Below are 15,814 nucleotides of genomic sequence, written 5' to 3'. Positions count from 1 at the left end.
TCAATATAATATAATATAATATAATATAATATAATATAATATAATATACACTACCTTTTGAAAGTTTGGGGTTAGTAAGATATTTTTAATATAAATTAATACTTTTATTAAGCAGGGTTCATTATATTATAATATTTTAAAAATTAATTAAATTAAAATATTTATATTTCAAATAAATGCTGTTCCTCTGAACTTTCTATTCATCAAAAAATCCTGAAAAAAAAATTATTATGGTTTCCACAAAAATATTAGGCAAAACAAACATTTTTTTTTACATTGATAATAATAAGAAATGTTTCAAATTATAATGATTTCTGAAGGATCATGAGACATCGAAGACTGGATTAATGGGTTCCGTAAATTCAAAATGTTCAATCACAGGAATCAATTACATTTTAAAACATACTAAAATAGAAATCAGTTACTTTAAATTGTTCTAATATTTCACAATATTACTGTTTTTATTGTATTTTTGATTAGAAATACTTTTAAAAAAAATACAAAAAATATTATCAGCCCCAATTATACTTTATATATTACATTATGTTACTTTTATATGCAAATATGTGCACATATACAAATGAAAAAGTATATAATTAATATTCATGTATAATTTATGCAATTGAATATTAATTAGTAATAAATTATTTAACAACACATAATATTACTAAATATTATATTTTAAGATGATAAATATTACATGTATTTTTTTTTTACTTTGTCATAATTATTTATTTATTTTATTTTTAATTCATAACTATGAACTAGTAATTATAAATACTGTCACAATGGTCCCTGACTTCAGAGCCATGATAAAATGGTAGCTTCCAGCAACAGCATTAGCAACTTTTAACCAACAAATAAGATAGATATGAAGTGGGTTCCAAAGGCATTAACATTTCAGACATCCCAAAATAATAAAGCACAAATTTTACTGAGCAGAGTATGTATCATCATTAGCTTAATTATGAGTGAACAAATTGCCCCAAGCTCCCTTACATTAGATTATTCTGTAATAAAACACAAAACAATTGTTTTTACATCACAATGCATGCGAATATCCACACTTTAGCCTCTCAGACCCAACTGATTTCCTCACCTCCTCTTTTTTTCACTAACCTTCTCCTGGTACTGCCTGCGTGAGGAGTCCAGTGACTGAATGAGGGCGGTGGCGTGGCCCACAAACATGGCATAGCAGGTTGCACCCACGATCATGCTGAGGATGGTCAGCCACACATCTGTCATGCCCACAGGAGGGTACATGCCATACCCAATACACAGCATGTGGCTCATGGCCTTAAACAGGGCGTAAGAGTACTGCTGACCCCATGTGTCATTCTGTGAGGACAGAGAGAAAGACAGGGATGCACGGAAAGAGAGAGCGGAGAAGAGATAAAGAGAAAGAAGAACCCAAATTAAAGCATGAATATAAATATGAGCATGAAAGACGGCAATTGTGATAGAGAGCAAAAGAAATAGGAGAGACGGTGAAAGAGGGACAAAACGTGTTGTGAAGGGACAAAGGTACGGACCAATGAGAGCGAGAGGAGAGAAAATAGCGTCGCGAATGACAGAATGTGAGAGAAAGAGCGCGAGAGAGTGCTAGACTGGAAAAAAAGTGACAGTGTTTCTATATATTTCTGACAGGAGCCAGAGTAAAGGCCAGAGAGAGAGAGAAAGGGAAATATCACGTCCTTTAACAGGAGGGTCATTACGAACGCTGCATGCGCTTTCTTGATATGAGAAGATGGAGGAAAGCAGAAGGTACTGTTTTACAAATGCTAATGAAGCATAGTCACGGACAGTGTTCGTCTTTTAGCAAAATGAGTCACTCGGTCTGGCACTTTTGGGCCAAATACTTATCATGCAGGTCCAGGATATGATGCAGCTGGTCTAATTTCAGTCAAAAATATTACTTTTACCAATATCAGTTCAATATGGTTGCCAGTTTCAGTCTCAGAGTAAAAAAAAAGAAAAGCAATTACGACTTGATATGTCACAATTGCGACGTTGTTTATAGTAATTGACTGTAATTATATCCTTTGTCATAATTCTGACTTTATATCTTACAAAGTGGCTTTCTATCTCACAATTTGACTATTTTTCATAATTACAACGCTATTTCTTATAATCACAAAGTTGTTTCTCATAATTTCGACTTTGTTTCTTGTCATTTCAACTTTATATTTCACAATGCAGCTTTATATTGTGACAATTCACTTTATATCTCAAAACTGCAACTTTTTTCTTTTAATTTACGACTTTGTATTGCCCAGTTGTGACTTTATATTTCATAATATGACTTTTTATCTTGCAGTCGTAACTCATGTTTCTCATAACGTTTGTTTCTGTAAATGCAACTTTGTTTTTTCATACTTGTGACTTTATATTTCACAATGTAACCCTATATTGCATAATCTGACTTTTTAATTTGATAATTGCCACTTCATTTCTCAAATTTCTGACTTCATATTTCATAATGTGGCTTTTTATCTTGCAATTTGACTTTATATTTCTCAATTGTGTCTTCTGTCTTTGGTACATATAATTGTGACTTTATATCTCACAATTGGACTTTATACCTCGGAAATTGACTTTATATCTCAAAATTACATATATTTCTTTTAACTCTGACTTTATATCTCCCAATTGTGATTCTATACTTTACAATGTGATTCTATACAACTAAAATAAAGAGAAAACAGACAGGGGTCGGCCCCTCAAACTTACCACCATTTTGTTTTTGGCCACCCAGCAGTCTGAAGGGAAATCCTGCAGCATGGGCACCAGGAACTGCAAGCATCCGTCCCAGTGGCACAGCAACAACATCATTCCAATGAGATTCACAATGCGCACCATGGCACTAGCCAGGTCATAGGTCATGTGAAAAATCTAAATGGAAAAGCGGTCAGAGATGTGAACTGGAATATGCCGCATTGGGTCACAATTAAGATTTAATCCTCACTCAGTTCTAGGCCACATTGTCCTTAAGCTGGTTTTTAGTAGCACAACGCTGGGCTTGTGGAGTATTACATAAGGTACTGTATCTTTTCTGCTAATGTCACTAATAGTTCCTAGGAGATCAGTGGGAGGCCAAACGAGAGGCTGATGTTACCCACAATCCATAACGGCACCGATGCACCCCCCCCCTTCCAGTGGACAAAAAGTCGGCGTTCCCAAAAAGCAGTAATTAAAGCGTGGATTCCAATAGATTTACGTTAACTGGCAAGGTTGAGGGATCGAAGCAATTAAAGGGTCATGGTGCACGCTTTTAACTTTGCCATGGACAAACAACGGTTAGGTTGAGTAACACATTGCTGCCTGTAATCGTGGCTAATTGCTGCTTGATTTAGAAGCTGCTATTCTTTGGCAGAGCTAAAATGAAATCCACGTGATGGCAAAGCAGTCGCCGAGTTTCAGATACGACTGTGAAATTAATGTGACCTTCTGTCTATCATTGCTGACCGCGATTTTAACAAGTAGGATGTGTTCTTGGATCAGCTCCATTGTTGGTCCTAGAAACATCCTCACTGTTATCTGTTACCAATCATTTCCCTATGATTTTAGAGGTAATTAAAAGAACAGTCCATCCAAAATGCTTCTAATTTCTGCCAACGTGTACATTTATTTGAGGTTGTTTCAAACCTAAAGGCGCCACATTGTCTTTTATGTTCACCAGTAAAAACGGCAATATTGTGAAATATTGTTAAAATTTAAAATAACTGTTTCTATTTTAAATTTTATTTTAAAATGTCATTTATTCCTGTGATTGCAAAGCATCATTACTCTAGTCTTCAGTGTCACATGATCCTTCAGAAATCACTCTAATAAGCAGATTTGCTGCTCAAGAAACATTAATATTATCAGTTTTGAAAATGCTTTTTGCTGTTGCTGTTTTGCTGCGGATTCTTTGGTTAACAGAAAGTTCAAAAGAACAGCATTTATTTGAAATAGAAATCTTTTGTAACATTATAAATGTCTTTAATGTCACTTTTGGTCAATTTAATGCGTCCTTGCTGAATAAAAGCATTAAAATTCTACTAACCCAAACTTTTTTAACATTAGTGTATATAATTAAACAAGCAGTTTTTTTTCTTACTTCTATGGTACTTATATATATATATATATATATATATATTTTTTTTTTAATTATTATTATTATTTTTTTTGTCATTTTAGACTACAACAGCCTAAATCCCCATTCCTCAGCAATTTCTGAAACAACACAAGGGTGAGTAAATGATGGCAGAATTTTCATTTTAAGTCAGAAATATTCATTGAATGGTTTATATTACGGTTAGAATTGTGGTTATGAGGAATGAGTATATTTGTTTGACAGAAATATTGCTTCAGGACCACCAAAAGAAACCATGGGCAGCTCCATTATTGGTACGGGAATATCAAACAAGGTTCATATCAGAGTTCATTTTCTTTTCAACATTCACAAGCCAACAAAAATCGGTGTTATTTGTGATAGATATATTACAATCTAAGAGGTGCATCTTACCTCCTCCCATTGGTGGATGTATCTAATGAGTCTGGACAATCTCAACAGCCGAAGCAGACTGAGTATTTTAGTGAAACGCACAATCCTCAACGCTCGTGCCGTCTTGTAGAAGTCCGAGTCGATGCGTGTCTCCACAATGAGGAAGATGTAATCCACAGGGATGGAGGAGATGAAATCCACAGCGAACCAGCTCCGAAGATACTTCACCTTGATCTGCTGAGGGTCCAGGATGATTTCTGTGCTGTCTTCTTTGACGATCCCCGTGCGGAAGTTCAGCACCAGGTCAACCAGGAAGAATGTGTCCGAGACCACGTTAAAGACTATCCAGGCGGGGGTGTGTTCATCTTTAAAGAAGGTGATGCCGACGGGGATGATGATCAGGTTGCCCACCATCAACAGGAGCATGATCAGGTCCCAGTAGAACCTGGACGACATACAACGGACAAAGTGTTTATTTAATGCCTTTGGAACAGAAGAGTCTGCATGACCTTTGAAAGCATTAACCAATAAAGGCAATTAAAGGTTATCAATTACAATGAAGTGCTTCTTCTTCAAATTCTGTTTTACAGAGACACATGTATAAGAAACATTTTATGGATCCTACAAGTTAGAAAACTGGATAATACATTTATTCATAGATATAATAATAGTAAATAATGAATATCAATAATAATTCTTAATGACTAACTAATAATAGTAATACATACTATAAATATAACAATTTGAATATCATAATATAATTATTATTCATTAACATAATTAAATACATAATTAATATTACACATTTTTATTTTATAAAAACAATAGTAAATAATTAACATTATCACTAAATATATTTTTACCGTTAAAATTAATTATTTACCATATTATGTCTTGTTGTTTTTAACAAACAGAGACTATTTGAAATCACTTTCAGTAATTGAGATAAAGCTGAAATAAAACAAAATAAAAAAATTAGAAACTTAAAATATAACAATTAAAAACATAAATGAAATGTTGATTTTAACTAACTAAAATAAGTTCAAGTACTAAAATTACTACAATTTAAAGTTAACAATAAATTAACTCTCTCTCTCTCTCTCTCTCTCTCTCTATATATATATATAATTACTAAAACTTAAACTAAAATGAAAATGAAAACTGAAGATACATAATCTATTTTAAAATATTACAAAATGGTATTATAGAATATAAATAATACTAAAATATACTTAATAAATAAAAAATACTTAAATGACAGAAATATACAATTAAAATTCACATTATTATACTTCCTGAAAAACTAACCTTTTAAATCTAGTTTGTGACCATATTTAAGACCAACCAGTTCTGTAGCTAAACTGATGCGCTAGCAACACCAAGGTCATGGGTTCAATTCTTAAGATAAATGCATCTGCCAAATGCATGAATGTAATCGTCTGCCATCATTTCCTCAAAATAAGTATTATGATGTTCGTAATCAGAAACACTCATCTAAAAAGCGCACTCAGGATTTCTTGAGAACGCTTTATGAGCTCAGCCCCTGACTGACGATGGAAATGGCTGGCTGTCTGGTTGGGCTATTACTCTCGTTTATGGATGAGTTCCCTGTTTGGTAATTGGATGTGTCGTACGTATGTAAATGAAAGGGGCTGGAAGACATCCAGGAGACCTCTGGCAAGACCGCCATTTCATCAATAAAAGATCTGCTGGGTGAAACATTTACACAAAAACAAGCCGCCATAATTGCTGAACGCAGCATTAATTACCCTGTTGGCCCTGACATGCCAAAATGAGCCTTATTTGGTTGTGTGAAACATTCAATAATGCTACTAATATTTCACGCTGTTTTACAGTATTTGCCACGTGCTAATATTCTTTTTGAACACCAAAAACTGAAGTTGTGGATTAGCCTTCTTCATTTATACCGTGGTAGAGAGCTGGTTGGTTACTAGATTCCAGTCCTTTGCTGCTGAGTTGTAATTAAGCAGAAATCGATCACACAGAGGGTTGATAAACCGTCCAGCTCGATATGGATTGCAAAGAGAGAACGAGGCTCAGAGTTGTCCAGTGGGATTAAGTGTTGTTTGACACCACGGACAAGAAAAAAAAACCCACTCAGTTTGATTTTAGGCCCTTATATTTGTGTACAAATAGGTCACTGTGTTTTCTTCACTAACAAATTGCTTCTGAAATGACTGCAGAAATAATAAAAAGCAGATTAACCATGATCTCACACAGTATTGGATCATGACTGAAGGTTACTGTTATCTGCAATCATATTAGCATAAGCAATCATTAACATATAACAAGAACTGGGCCATTCCATGTCAAATCAACCAGAGTGTCCTCAGAGGCTAAAAAGTAAAAAAAACAAAAAACAATTCTGGTCAAAGAAATACATAAATGAAGAATAAAGCCAAAATATTAAATGGCTTTGAACCAGAATCCAAGAATCTAATTTAAGAAGTAAAATCTCATAGGATATTGAGATACAGTATCTTTAATACTTCTTAAATTACAGACACGCAAACTTTGGGAAGAAACTATTTATAGCACTCAAACATCTGTTCTTTGCAATTGTTTTGATAGAGAGAAACAAGATACATTCCTAGTTTAAAAAATATTTGTTCATCAGACATTCCTCTTTAAAATTAAAGACTTCACTGTAAGCAAAGTGACCCACATTTGGATTTTGAGCACTGAAATTGTGAACAACTTAATTTACTCATGGAGCCAGATTGAAATCCCCACATCTCTGTTAAACCATATAGGCCCTTAAAAATGAAGAAACCAAATGATAAATTTGTTAAGAACCAGTATCTAAAAGAATATTGACATACTGCTAATACTTTTTGAGTTAAAGCACACAAACTCTGGAAAAACCATGTGCTTTTTCCCGTTTTTGAACTGCCACCACTGGCTAATAAAGCAAGCAGCATTACATCAACTGATTTTACTAACAGACCTGCCAATCTCTGTGTAAAAATACAATAATGATGCAGCCATGGTCTTTCTAAAGTCATTTTTACCCTCTGTAATTTGGCTCCAAATCACAGGTGAAAATTGCCATTTGACTATTTCTTCAAAATTACAATTACTGGATTATTATTAATTAATACAAAATAGTAAATATTCCTCAGTGGCATTTTAAAATGTTGGTTTTCATCACTATTAATGTTTGCGTTGTAAAAAGTTGAGTCAGGGAAGTTTCTGAAATTTGGTTAATTTGACAGAATGACCCAGCTACATTTTGTTTTACAGGCAACTATGTGCTTGTTAAAACTAAAAATTGGGCAAACTATTAATGACTGAATATTAACTTTGTCTAATTAGATTCTCAAAATGATAATGTCCCTCTCCAAAGCCACCTTCAAATGACCAGAAACTAGCATCACATTAGCTTAACATACCAGCTAATTTAAAATAAATTAAATAAATAAAAGATGAGCCTTATGATATGACCCACTCAAACTTATTGTAATACATCAGGAATAGAATCCAAATAATGCTAATATTATATTATGTCTGCTTCTTTTCTGGCAAGTTAATACTCTAATCACATACAGTGGGTACGGAAAGTATTCAGACCCCCTTAAATTTTTCACTCTTTGTTATATTGCAGCCATTTGCTAAAATCCTTGTGATATTTCAGTTTTTCTTTTTTAATAAATTTGCAAAAATGTCAACAATTCTGTGTTTTTCTGTCAATATGGGGTGCTGTGTACATTAATGAAGAAAAAAAATTAACTTAAATGATTTTAGCAAATGGCTGCAATATAACAAAGAGTGAAAAATTTAAGGGGGTCTGAATACTTTCCGTACCCACTGTATATGTTAAATACCTACTTTTAAATGTAATATGAAATCTGGGTTTAACCAAATGGGAAAATACTACTTCCACATTGCAGGGCTCTATTTTACATTGCTTGAAATGAGCTTCGGAGGAGATTAAACAAGAACAAACCATCTATAGGAAGTGTCACTAAATGTGCCAGATTATTTCCAGACAGTTTTCAGATTATAAAGGATTTGCCATTGACATTTACCCTTGGACAGATGCTCCAGTGGTCAAAGCAGGCAAAAGAATAAGTTTTACAGCAACATGTGCTGAACTGTTTGTACCGGACACATATGCAAGGACTAAAAGCAGCATATATATATATATATAACTGTGCTATATTTAAGACCATGTAGCAGGCAAATACAAATTTGGGACTGCTGTCGTTCATAGAATTCACTGACTTTGTGTTTTTTTTTATTTTATATTAAGTATTGTTAAAAAATTATATTTCCCCATGTTTATACCAGACTTTTCCCTTAAAATCAGTGCAATGGATAAAAACAACAACAAAAACAGATTCTGTCTGGGCCTACCAATTATTTAATCTAATCATTTCACATCACATCACAGCATTTTCTTGGTCCACTTAATCTCCGGATTATATTATAGCCTGTAAGATTCCATCATATCTATATTCCTGTCTATACTCTAAATGCAATATGGATATGAAACTGTCAACCCACGCTGTTACTAGAGCAGTAATTGTATTGGGAATATCTAATATCTATCACATCGACCATAGTATCACTGTAACCACATTATAGACATTATTCTCTTCTCAATTCACATGTGTAAACAACTGATATATCATGAGAACATACACTAGAAACCACAAGAGGCATTATTCAATATCATTTGCAATATAAAATGGACACCAGTGGGTATGAACTTGAGAAAGCTTGGAAAAGTGAAGATAGTTCTACCAGAAAGACTCAGGAGGTGAAGATAAAACTCAAGTATTTATTTACAAAACCGATACAAAGAACAGAATTATTTGGCGTAGGCCCCATCCGTAGCTTGAATCTGAAGTTGTAGATTCCAGCTATTCCTGCCGAAGACGAAGGCAGGGTGGAGCCTACCCCCGCATGGACGGGGCCAACCTGGTGGTGGTGGGGAGGATGGAGGGAAACGACAGCGGCAGTATCTGCAAACACAATGAAGGGTGAGTAGAGGGCTTTTATATTCCTCGTGTTGAGTGCCGATTGGCTAGATCTAATTGTAATATGTGACGTGGCATTAAGTCTTCCTAGTAGAACTTGCGCTGACGCTTCCATTTCTGCAAAAAGGTATTTGGTTTGTGTGTAAGTTTTGATTCCACCTTCATTTTGAAGTTGTGTGGATCTTTAACGACCCTATTTAGGCTAAAAATCAACTAACAGACGAGAGCCACTGTTAAATGACAGCGGAGGGAACACATTTCATCCAAACAAAAGCCTTTGCAATAATCAGCTTTCTGTTACAATCTGCCAAAAATACACTCTCTGTTCTCCTTCTCTATCTGTTGCTGCTTAGCATATTATGAGTCCTAATTGTCTTTCCCAATCCCCATCCCTCCAATTGTGATGATCTCTCTGTGGAATCTGTGTCAACTCTACTCACCAGATCTAGCCATCATCCGAAAGCTCTGCACCACAGCTCAACCAGTCGCTCTGGCCGCTGGAGTCCCCTGCAGAAAGCTAATGTGTTGGGTACATAATAATAGGTTTATGCAAGACTACTGCCATGATTCACTTGGGTGGCTGTCATGCCGCCGTCATGCAAAAGAATCAACTGAATTCAGATAGCCTTAAGGCTGTTTCTTTAACTATTGTCACTTTTGGCCTTTTTGGCCTTTAGAAAGTGAACTCAACCAAGATCTACAACTATAGAGATGAAAGAAACAGGGCCCTCTGCTGCATTTCAAAAATATCACCGTATGACCACAAACTCTCAAACATCCGCTTTATCATGAGACACAACACTACTATGGACAAATCAAATGAGTTTTTTTATTAAAAAATTTTAATATTACAGCTTGATTATAAAACTGAGGAAGAACATTTAAAACATCTTCATCCCTTTTACTAGAACGACTAACACACAGTTTAAAGGATGGGGAATAAAAGCGTGTCGTTATTTTACAGTCCATTATTCTTAAATTTTTGGGTTTCATCACTGTTTTCCGTTTACAATACACTGCGTCATCGAGTTCATTATCTGACGTTCCGCTGCATCAGTGCAGTTATTTACATAAGCCCCTCTCACACATACAGTCTTTATTGGTAAATTACTGTTAAGAGATCATGTGTGAACAGGACCTTTTCAAAAATACCGGTAAATTTGTTCTGGCAATTTACCAGTAAGCAAAGTTGTAACATTACCTGTAAACTAACGGAATGATGCTGTGCGTGAATGTGGAATGAAGATTACCGGTATGAGCACGTGCAAGTTCAAAATGCGCTAACGTAGGATGTCTACTCTGGGCCAATCATAACATTCTGATGCATTTGACGCATTAACTCTGCACTGTGTAGTTCACTTTGAAGTTGTGTAATCAGGGGCCCCCTGGACAGCATATTTACTCGGGCCCCCTCTGTAAAAATCACGTTCCGGGTGTGGGGGTTGTGTCCCCCTCGGTAGAAATAGCGTTCCGCGTTCCCCACAGTACAAAAAAATCGCGGTCTTTCCCCCTCGTTAGAAATCCCGTTCCCCCCTCGGGGGGCCCCCTCTCATGCAGGGCTCTTGGAATTGTCCTAACCACCCCCCTTACGCCGCCCCTACGTGTAATACAATGTGTCTGGGCCAAAAGTGCTACAGGAATGTGAACATTTGACACAAAAATGAAAACATCAACAAAAGCACTGATCGCGTATACCCCTCCATGTTTACAAACACAACGCCAGGAGGCGCAGCCGTTAAGAGGTCATTTCTGATTAATGAAGTCACAAAATTACCAGCATTTTTAAACGGATGCATGTGTACCAGAGAAAAGACAGAACAGTGTTGTCTGTGTGAATGGTGCATTTTTGTATTTACCGGTCAAATCGTTCCAGTGATTTACGGCAATTTACTGGTATTACTGTGTGAACGGGGGTATAAATATATGCGATGGAACATGTGCGCCTAAATGCTGTCAGTTTATGTTTTAGCATTAGAGTAGATGAAATATGTTCAGAAAAAACAAACAAAATGAAGTGTTGCGCACAGAAATCGCTATACTGAACTCTGTGCGTTTTAGTATTTTTTCGCGGTTTTGCACTCGCGTATCACGTTCCTAGTGTGGAGAATCCAATGACGTAATACGTTTCTCCGCGACTCGACCAGTCACAATTCAGATTTTTATGAAGAACAAAAACTATTTATTTATAATATTATGAAGAAATATTTAAAAACAAATCCCAGTAAATAGACGATTTTCTAGTGTATTTGTGTCTATATGTTAGTCTATGAATAAATTTTTGCGTGTGTTGGCTGACATCTTAGTAGTCTGTTAAAGTTATGTTTATTTTAGTATAACTTTCTGAAACTAAATGATAGTTTCAGATATCTTTAATGTAACTGTTATGAAAACTGTTGTAAGATATGCTGTTTTTTATTAATAAAAAAGTCAGATTTTACATTGATACACTTTAAACAAAATGGATCAAAAAATTTAACTATAAACACTTTTCTCCTATGTTTATTTTAGTATAACTTTCTGAAACTAAATGATAGTTTCAGATATCTTTAATGTAACTGTTATGAAAACTGTTGTAAGATATGCTGTTTTTTATTAATAAAAAAGTCAGATTTTACATTGATACACTTTTAAACTGTAACAACAAAATGGATCAAAAAATTTAACTATAAACACTTTTCTCTTAATATTCAGAATAATATGTGACATCATTATTTTCAATAATTTGCATCTGAGAACATCTGCTATTAAGTTTCATGATCCTTCAAAAGTTGTTATAAAATGGCTATAAAAAGCCTTGCAAATCAATTAAAACACAAAATATGTTAGTTTGACTCAAACCTAACCAGTGCATAACACTGAAGAAACACCTATGTATTGTTTGAGCAAATCACAGAAATTCACATCCATTGAAGTAATACGTTTAGTCTATAATTTAATAAACAGGCTGAAATGTTTGCTTATGCGACTCCACTGCTCTAAAATGATAGACGGAAATTTTTAGCTCTGTGAGAGAGCACTGCTTTCATTTTCAGCTGAAGCTAATGGCGAAATGATGTGATGCACCACATTGTTTAGCAGAAAATTATGTTTCCTACTCTTCCAAATGCGCTGCAGAACAGAGCTACTCTGTGGTGATTCATTAAAAAAGCACGTCTCTTTGCTTCCCTTATTCCAGAACCCCTTGAACACTGATGCTAACCTTCCACCCCCATCTCAACAGCCTCCATCCACATTCTGACACTCTCTTCTCGTTTTCTGCATCAACCAGGTGATGCAATCAGCAAATGGAAGTGCCTGCATCGCCCATCCCTAACAGTGTTGAGGGGAGGAAGGTCAGAGAGCACGGGGAGAGATGAATGAAGCAAGTGCAAGAGGAAGGAGACAAGGGCAAATGTGAAAATGACACCTGAAAATGCCAGACGAGTAAGGACGGTACCTCTTGTGACAGGTGAAACTTTACAAATCACCTGCTGCTGTGGTCATTTGGTACTCAACAGGTCTAGATGCTTCCTGAAATAACATTCATCTTATATAGTCACAAAACTTAAGTTTAAGTTGACAGATGCATTTTGGGGGGTTTTGCCAGTACAAATGAAAGGGAAATATTCTAAGAAAAAAAAGGGTCCAATTATCTTTTTCTATAGGTGTTTTACTCGTACTTTGAATTACATATTGCATTGTCCTGTGTATTAGGAGTAAATTAAATATAACATATAATGTGCTGGTAGAATTACCAGTAACCTTTCCATTTTTCTACACTGTAAAAATGATTTTCGAAACAAATATTATTGGAGTATAAAAATGACTATTTTACTCTTTCTATTTGAAAATTTTCATGTTTTATTCCATGTGTTACTTGCCTTTTCTTTGTAATTAATTGTGATTTACTAGCAATTTCTGAGTGAAAATTGTTTCTACACCATTTTTTTCAAGTGCACTGTAAAGAAATAGCTAAGAAATAGCTAGTAAATTTGACAAATAATTAAACACAATTGGCAAGTGACACTGAATTAAATGTTCAAATTTGAAGTAGAAAGACTGAAATTGTATGTTTTTTTTGTGTAAAACAATCTGCAGTAATCTTTGTTTTATTTACAATTTCAAAAAAATATTTTTTACAGTGTAGGAAAAAAAGTAGTTCAAACAAACAAACAAAAATAAAAAAAGAACATTCTGTCATCATTTACTCATCCTTATGTCATTTCAAACCTGTATGACTTCATTTTATATGTGGAACAGAAAAAAAGATCTTTTGAAAATATATTTGGTTGTTTTTTTTGCCAAATACAATGGAAGTCAATGGGGTCCAAACAAAACACAAAAATGGTTTCATTTGGACCCCATTGTCTTTCATTGAATGGACAAAAGCAGTTATTTAAAATATCTTCTTCTGTGAAGAAAGAAAGTCATACAGGTGACCTGAGGGTGAGTAAATGATGACAGAATTTTCATTTCTGGTGTTGATTCAACATTGTCCTCCTTTGCACTGTATGACCCTGATCTCACATCATTTATTTCGACTGATATCCAAAACAATGTGCCAATCGCTCATTAGAAGCACATAACTGCTGGGCTTACATGCCGTCCTGACTGTGCGAAGGCCATGTGGTCCATTTCAGCTACCTGACTGTTAGTACTGCCCCCTCCAACTCGGACCAGAGTGCCATTAAATAAATTGTGTTGTTGTAATCCTCTCTGATGTTTGCTCCCAATAATGCCCGTCGTCATGTTAACCCATTTTGATCACCCTATTTCCCGGGCCGGCCAGCTCTGTTTGAGTGAAAACATGAGAACAATGGCTAAATATGATTGTGTGACTTATTTCTATGTAGTAAAGCGAGAGATTACACTTGACTTCCGTGGTTGGTGCAGTGAAAGTTTTCACGCAATGAATGCAAAACAATCACAGAACCTCCTAGACAGCTGGCGTTGGTGACACTGTTTGCCCTTGCAATATGTGGATGGTAGCAATGTCATTCAAACAGGAAAGAGGTGAATATGACCAGGTGAGGTTAGGGAATGCAACAGCACGGGCCTGATTTTAATATCCTCAGCAAGCTCAAGGACACAGAAAGACGTTTTTAAAAACAAAACCATGAAAAGACAAATGGGCTGTATTTAATCTGCTCAGACATCGATTTATTTTCGTTTAATCGTTTAATTTTGGAGAGCTCCTTGCTGGAGGCCTGATGGCAGTGGGAACATTTGCATAGCCGACAATTAGACATGGGATTACCTGAAGTCACTGTATGGGTGAATGATCCAAAAGCCTGCAGATTTGACCCGTTCCTGCTCGCGCTCCACCGCCTTCTCGCTCCCGAACATTCGAAGCGAGAACTTGTTGACCCCCGGTTGAAGCATCGCGCCAAACTGCCTGTGCATAAAGCCCGCCTGGTACAGCCGCTCATCGTCAGGCATGATTTGATCGATACCTTCCAACTTTACGAAAGTCGACTGTTCTTCAGAGGGCGCCTGTTGTGCCCCGTCGCCGCGGCCGCCCTGCGCGCCCTGGCTCTCTCCAGGTCCGGGTTGCTCCAAGGGACCGTCGTCCTCGGGGCTTGCACCCCCGATGAGGCACCTCTGCTCCGCCAGATCCGCGTCTGGAGCATGCCGACTGGTGATGGAAGAGAGGCTGCCTCTGAATCTCCGGCAGTCGCCGTTCACGTTGGTTCTGAAGGGTCTCCCTACATCGGTCTCCGCGTCTCCGCTCTTGGCCTCGCTGACACCTTTAGAGCTCCCCGTGGAGGAGGGTGAGGGAAGATGCTTCATCTTGACACTTTTCCTCCGAGTGTCCTTGTCGCTGTCTTCGCCGTCTCGAGTCATAGCATCCTTGTGTCCAAACTGATGTGGCAAGCTATAGAGCCGTTTGCGCATGGAAGAATGCACCCTATCCATTGTGATCGAACACCTTAACGGAACAAATGACAGTCGGTATCATCTGAGAGGAGACGCAGGCAGGACAATAGGTCGTCAAAAATATGAATGCACAAAAATGCATCCCGCTGCATCTGTAATACTAGACACCGAGCGCGCACACTGGATGCGGGAAGACGGAGGGACGTGTCTGAATGAGAAACAATTTGACGCGCGTCTCAATGACAAATCATTGCACCCTCCTTTCCAAACTACTCTTCAAACAGCACTTACGAAGCCCCCGGCCATTGACACATTAGTAATCCAATGTGCAAAAAATGTCCAGATCAGTTGTGGTAACATGCGTGGGGATGGATAATCTATTACGTTGCCATAGAAGCGCAGACAGCAAATAAGCACGCACCACCTAAACCGACTGTTAGGGGTGTAGCAAAAAAAAAAAAAAAAAAAA

The 15,814-nt window shown here is 36.4% G+C and overlaps 1 protein-coding gene across 1 annotated transcript in view; it reads right to left on the bottom strand.

Annotated features, from left to right (window-relative positions):
• Positions 1 to 15,770, bottom strand: part of LOC107753613 (potassium/sodium hyperpolarization-activated cyclic nucleotide-gated channel 3-like) — a 27,677-nt gene extending 11,907 nt beyond the window's left edge. Inside the window, exons 1-4 of the mRNA XM_016569817.1 lie at positions 14,726 to 15,770; positions 4,508 to 4,931; positions 2,731 to 2,892; positions 1,120 to 1,338 (exon numbers count right to left, since the gene is read on the bottom strand). Coding sequence (XP_016425303.1) covers positions 1,120 to 1,338; positions 2,731 to 2,892; positions 4,508 to 4,931; positions 14,726 to 15,384 — 1,464 coding nt within the window. The 5' untranslated portion in view covers positions 15,385 to 15,770. The remainder of the gene's footprint in view (positions 1 to 1,119; positions 1,339 to 2,730; positions 2,893 to 4,507; positions 4,932 to 14,725) is intronic.
• Between the last annotated feature and the right edge of the window lie 44 nt (positions 15,771 to 15,814).

Source organism: Sinocyclocheilus rhinocerous, unplaced genomic scaffold (genome assembly GCF_001515625.1).
Source record: "Sinocyclocheilus rhinocerous isolate Xijiao unplaced genomic scaffold, SAMN03320098_v1.1 scaffold200, whole genome shotgun sequence".
Classification (NCBI taxonomy): Eukaryota; Metazoa; Chordata; class Actinopteri; order Cypriniformes; family Cyprinidae; genus Sinocyclocheilus; species Sinocyclocheilus rhinocerous.
Note: the sequence above shows the minus strand (reverse complement) of the source record. Positions and strands in the feature narration are given on the sequence as shown.